Source organism: Petaurus breviceps, unplaced genomic scaffold (assembly GCF_028583685.1).
Source record: "Petaurus breviceps papuanus isolate PSGF00001 unplaced genomic scaffold, PetGlider_PUasm1.0 172, whole genome shotgun sequence".
NCBI classification, from domain to species: domain Eukaryota; kingdom Metazoa; phylum Chordata; class Mammalia; order Diprotodontia; family Petauridae; genus Petaurus; species Petaurus breviceps.
This window is the reverse complement of record NW_027185755.1, coordinates 1,186,452-1,190,738: the sequence shown is the minus strand read 5'-3', so window position 1 is coordinate 1,190,738 and position 4,287 is coordinate 1,186,452. Positions and strand designations below refer to the sequence as shown.

The following is a 4,287-nucleotide window of genomic DNA, read 5'->3' as shown; positions in this document are numbered from 1 at the left end:
GGTCACACAGTGAGTCAGTGTCAAGTGTCTGAGGCTGGATTTGAACTCAGGTCCTCCTGCCTCCAGAGCCAGTGCTCTATTCATGGCTTAGCTGCCCCAGGATGGTACAAAGCTTGGGAGAAGATGGCAAAGCAGGGGCCAGGGCCAAGCTTTACATCTCAATCCAAAAATGCTAGAAGAGGCAATCACTGAGTAGATAATCAATCAGGGTCCTCTCACCCTCAGTGATTAAAGTCTGGGGGGCAGTTTTCTGTGGTTTAGGATATTGATCCGATTTATAGAAACCCTGGAACTTGGTCTGACCAGGTGCTGGACACTGGTGATCACCTGATGGTCCCGGTAGAAGTGTTGCGGGAGACCAACAAAACAGTCTGGTGGAAGTTTCTAGTCTCAGGGGCTGTAGCTGGTGCTGTGTCACGTACTGGGACAGCCCCTCTGGACAGGGCTAAAGTCTTCATGCAGGTACAGACAGGCAAGGAATACAAATAGGAACTGGTCTGGGGGCAAGGCTAGAGAAAGGGAGGAGGGCAGGATAGTGATGCGGATGGGAGTGATGATGAAGGGTGGGCATGAGAATTGATTGGGGTTGGGGATGGGCATGGGCATGGGCCAGGGACTGAGCACAGGGATGGGGACATCCTCTCCCTGTGTACCCAGGTTTATGCCTCCAAAGCAAACATCATGAATTTGCTGGGGGGCATGAGGAGCATGATTCAAGAAGGTGGAATTGGCTCCCTGTGGCGGGGAAATGGCATCAACGTACTCAAGATTGCCCCTGAGTATGCCATCAAGTTCTCTGTCTTTGAGCAGGTGGGAGGAGAGGCTGAGACTGTTCCCACATCCCCTCTTAAGAGCTGGACTCTGACTCCGACCTGGGCCCACCCTCTTACACAGACCCTGAACTACACTTTCACCTGTTCTAGACCCTAGATCTGTACCTGATTCAGGTTCTGACCTTCCCAACCAATATTAGTTTTATCCTAATTTTCACCTTGTTTCTGACCCAGGCCCAGGCACTCATTCTCACCCTCATGTCTGTACTATCTTTCACTCAACCCTGACTCTGACTCAGAACCTAGTCCTACAGCATTCTTTCTTTCTTTCTTTCTTTTTTTTAAAGCAATTGGGGTTAAGTAACTTGCTCAAGGTTACACGGCCAGGTGTTTCTGGGTGGGTGCTAAGTGTCTGATCCCAGATTCGATCCCCAGGTCATCCCAACACTGGGGCCGGTACTCTTACTCTCTGTGCTACCTAGCTGCCCCAACAGCCCTCTTTTTAATAGCCCTCCAGTGTCCACCTTTTTTATCATCCTCTGTCCAATAGTACCCACAACATGTCCATCTCACCTGAGGTCCCCTTCTACCATTTCTTCCATCCAGCCTTTTGGGGTTAAAGGAGCAAGAGATTACAGGGATGGCCCTGAGGGTTTGGGAAGTCAGGAAAAGAATTTGGGGGAAGGGACTCTGGGAAGGGATTGGGAGAGGGTAGGGATAGAACTATTAATTCTTCCCTCACCCCTTTCTCCCCTGTCACCTCCTCACTTCCTACAGTGTAAGACTTCCTTCTGCAACCAGAAAAACCCACAGCCCTTTCATGAAAGAATCCTGGCTAGCTCCCTGGCAGTGGCCATCTCCCAGACTCTCATCAACCCCATGGAGGTGAGCTCTTGATCCATAGTTGTCTCTGTATAATTAGGCAGGATGGGACTGACTGGGGGACAGAATTCGTGTGCCCTATCCCCCTGCCCCTTCCTGCCAGAGTCTTTCAGATCAGATCAATTTCTCTGGGTCTTTGCCTGACAAAGTGGGAGGTGGGATATCCAACTTCTGAATCCAATGTCCAACCCCTCCTGTTCCCCTAGGACATTCTCCAGGCCCAGGCACCTCATAGAATCATGAGATTTAGAGCTAGAAGAAACATTAGAAACCATCCAGTCCAACCTGAATATTTTACAGATGAGGAAACTGAGGGCCAGCAAGATGAAGGGACTTGCCCAGAATAACACAGTTAGTAAGTAGCAGAGCATGAATTTGAACCTGGATACTCTGACTCCAACTCCAGGTGCTGAAGACCCGGCTGATGCTCCGGCGGACGGGCCAGTACAATGGACTACTGGATTGTGCGGGCCAGATCCTATGGCGTGAGGGAGCCCAAGCCTTCTATCGGGGTTACTTGCCCAACATGCTGGGCATTGTGCCTTATGCCTGCACCGACTTGGCTGTCTATGAGGTCAGGGATCCCAGGGCACAGGCTGCCCTGGGTCTCCCAGTGATGGGATAGAGGATCACTGCAGGAGTGGGGCTGGTTGCATGAATGGATGAGGGTACACTGAGGGCAAGGGGAAGGGTTTACGAAGGAGAAAGGCGCTCAAGGACACCGAAATCTTTTGGCCCAACACTGCCCTCTTTACTTTTTCCCTCCTGATAGTCTCTCAAGTGGGTCTGGCGCTACTTAGGGTTTGAAACAAACAATTCCAGTGGGATGGTCAGCCTGTTGTCCACCACACTGTCCAGCACCTGTGGCCAGATGGCCACCTACCCCCTGACACTGGTGCGGACAAGGATGCAGGCCCAAGGTAAGACACTCTCTAGTCTATCTCTCTCTCCACTATTAAGATACCCACTTTTTCAAAATTCCACTGGGCACCAGAGACCCAAAACATCTGTGTGGTAGGAAGGGATTTGAGATCCCTCCTATGTCTGAAGGAAGCTGAGGGTCTAGAAAAAGAATTGTGGAAGGGATGCCTAGAAGCCTATTAGACTTCCAAAGTAGGTCATAGAGAGGAAACACTTGAGGATGGGAGATTAGGTTGCTTTCATTTCCCCCTTGTTGTGGATTGGCTACCTCTTGGGGCCCTGCTAATCAAATCCCAATTCTATTTGTTCCCTTGGTGGCGGATAGAAAAGGGACCCCTGACTACTTGACTTCTTGCCCTGATACTGGATCCTACCCCCTTCCCTTATACTTCACAGACACCGTGGAGGGCTCAAAACCCACCATGCGAAGTGTCTTTGGAAAGATCCTTGCCCAGCAGGGTATGCCCGGCCTGTACCGGGGGGTGACCCCCACCCTCCTGAAGGTGCTGCCAGCAGTGAGCATCAGCTACGTGGTGTATGAAGCCATGAAGAGTGCTCTGGGAGTGACTAAGTTGCCTCCCCTCTTGTCTGGAGGGCTAGAGGGCCAGAGACGCCCCAATCAGAGGCTGGGGAGGATCCCCCACCCAGGGAGCCTGACAGAGTCGGGCCAAGGAGATGCTAGGCACATAAGGCCAGCTCAGAGCCCTTTCCAATGCTCTTAGCCCCAGAATGGGAAAGGCAGGGAGGACTCTAGAGTGAGGCCTATTTCCCAAATCTTCCCAGGGGCTGGATGGGGTTCCTCCAGACCAAGATTCAGTTTTGGAGAAGACAGTGAAAGTGGTGATAAAGGAGTAAATCATCTATTGTGTGGCATCTGTGTATGTGGGTGAGATGTGGGGTATGGGCCAAGTGTAACTGAATTGTAGGAGGGAAACCAGTGATCCGAGACAGCTGTGGGACATCGTTGGAGCCTGGGCCTCTGTGCTGTGGGAAAAAAACTGGTGACTGAGGACAGCTGAACCAAAAGGGATCCTAGGATCCAGGTTACCTGGAACATGCAAGGGAAAATGGAGCCTAGAACACTTGAGTTGTGGGAGGAGAACTGGAGGCCCAAGTCACAGCATCTCATTTCCATTTTCATCAGGGTTTCTAAAACTCATACATCAGTGTAATTCTGTGTCTATAGTCTACCTGGATTTTTAGCAAAGCACTAGGCAAGGTCTCTCATTCTATTTTTGTGGGAAAGATGGAGAAGTACGTACTTGTAAAGATCTGTGAATTCAGAACTAGCTTGAATGGCTGAAACCCAAGAGGAATTAGTAATGTTTCAATGTAAATTTGGAAGACAGTCTCCAAAAGATCAGGGATCTATGTTGTTGAACATATTTTTTATCAATGACTTGGATAAATTAGGAATAGCTAACACTGGATCACAGAGTTGAGATTCAAAAAATGCCCAACAGGCTAAAACTTTGGGCCTAATTTTATAAGATGAAATTTAATAGGTGAGGATGACATCCTAAAAGTCTCATATTTTGGGGGTATACTCTTAGGTTTTGTCCTGGATCTTCTTTGCATTTATTGCTGAGGCCTTTATTATATCACCAGTGTCACAGGATCTCAGAATTAGAGCAGGAAGGGACTTCAGTGACCATCTAGTCTGACTCACACCCAAAGGAAATCCCCACTATAGGATACCTGACCATCCAGT

The 4,287-nt window shown here is 49.6% G+C and overlaps 1 protein-coding gene across 1 annotated transcript in view; it reads left to right on the top strand.

Annotated features, from left to right (window-relative positions):
• SLC25A41 (solute carrier family 25 member 41) overlaps nucleotides 1-3,298 on the top strand; it is a 3,545-nt gene extending 247 nt beyond the window's left edge. Inside the window, exons 2-7 of the mRNA XM_069083172.1 lie at nucleotides 307-462; nucleotides 658-810; nucleotides 1,551-1,658; nucleotides 2,062-2,229; nucleotides 2,428-2,575; nucleotides 2,973-3,298. Coding sequence (XP_068939273.1) covers nucleotides 307-462; nucleotides 658-810; nucleotides 1,551-1,658; nucleotides 2,062-2,229; nucleotides 2,428-2,575; nucleotides 2,973-3,298 — 1,059 coding nt within the window. The remainder of the gene's footprint in view (nucleotides 1-306; nucleotides 463-657; nucleotides 811-1,550; nucleotides 1,659-2,061; nucleotides 2,230-2,427; nucleotides 2,576-2,972) is intronic.
• The last annotated feature ends 989 nt before the right edge of the window (nucleotides 3,299-4,287 follow it).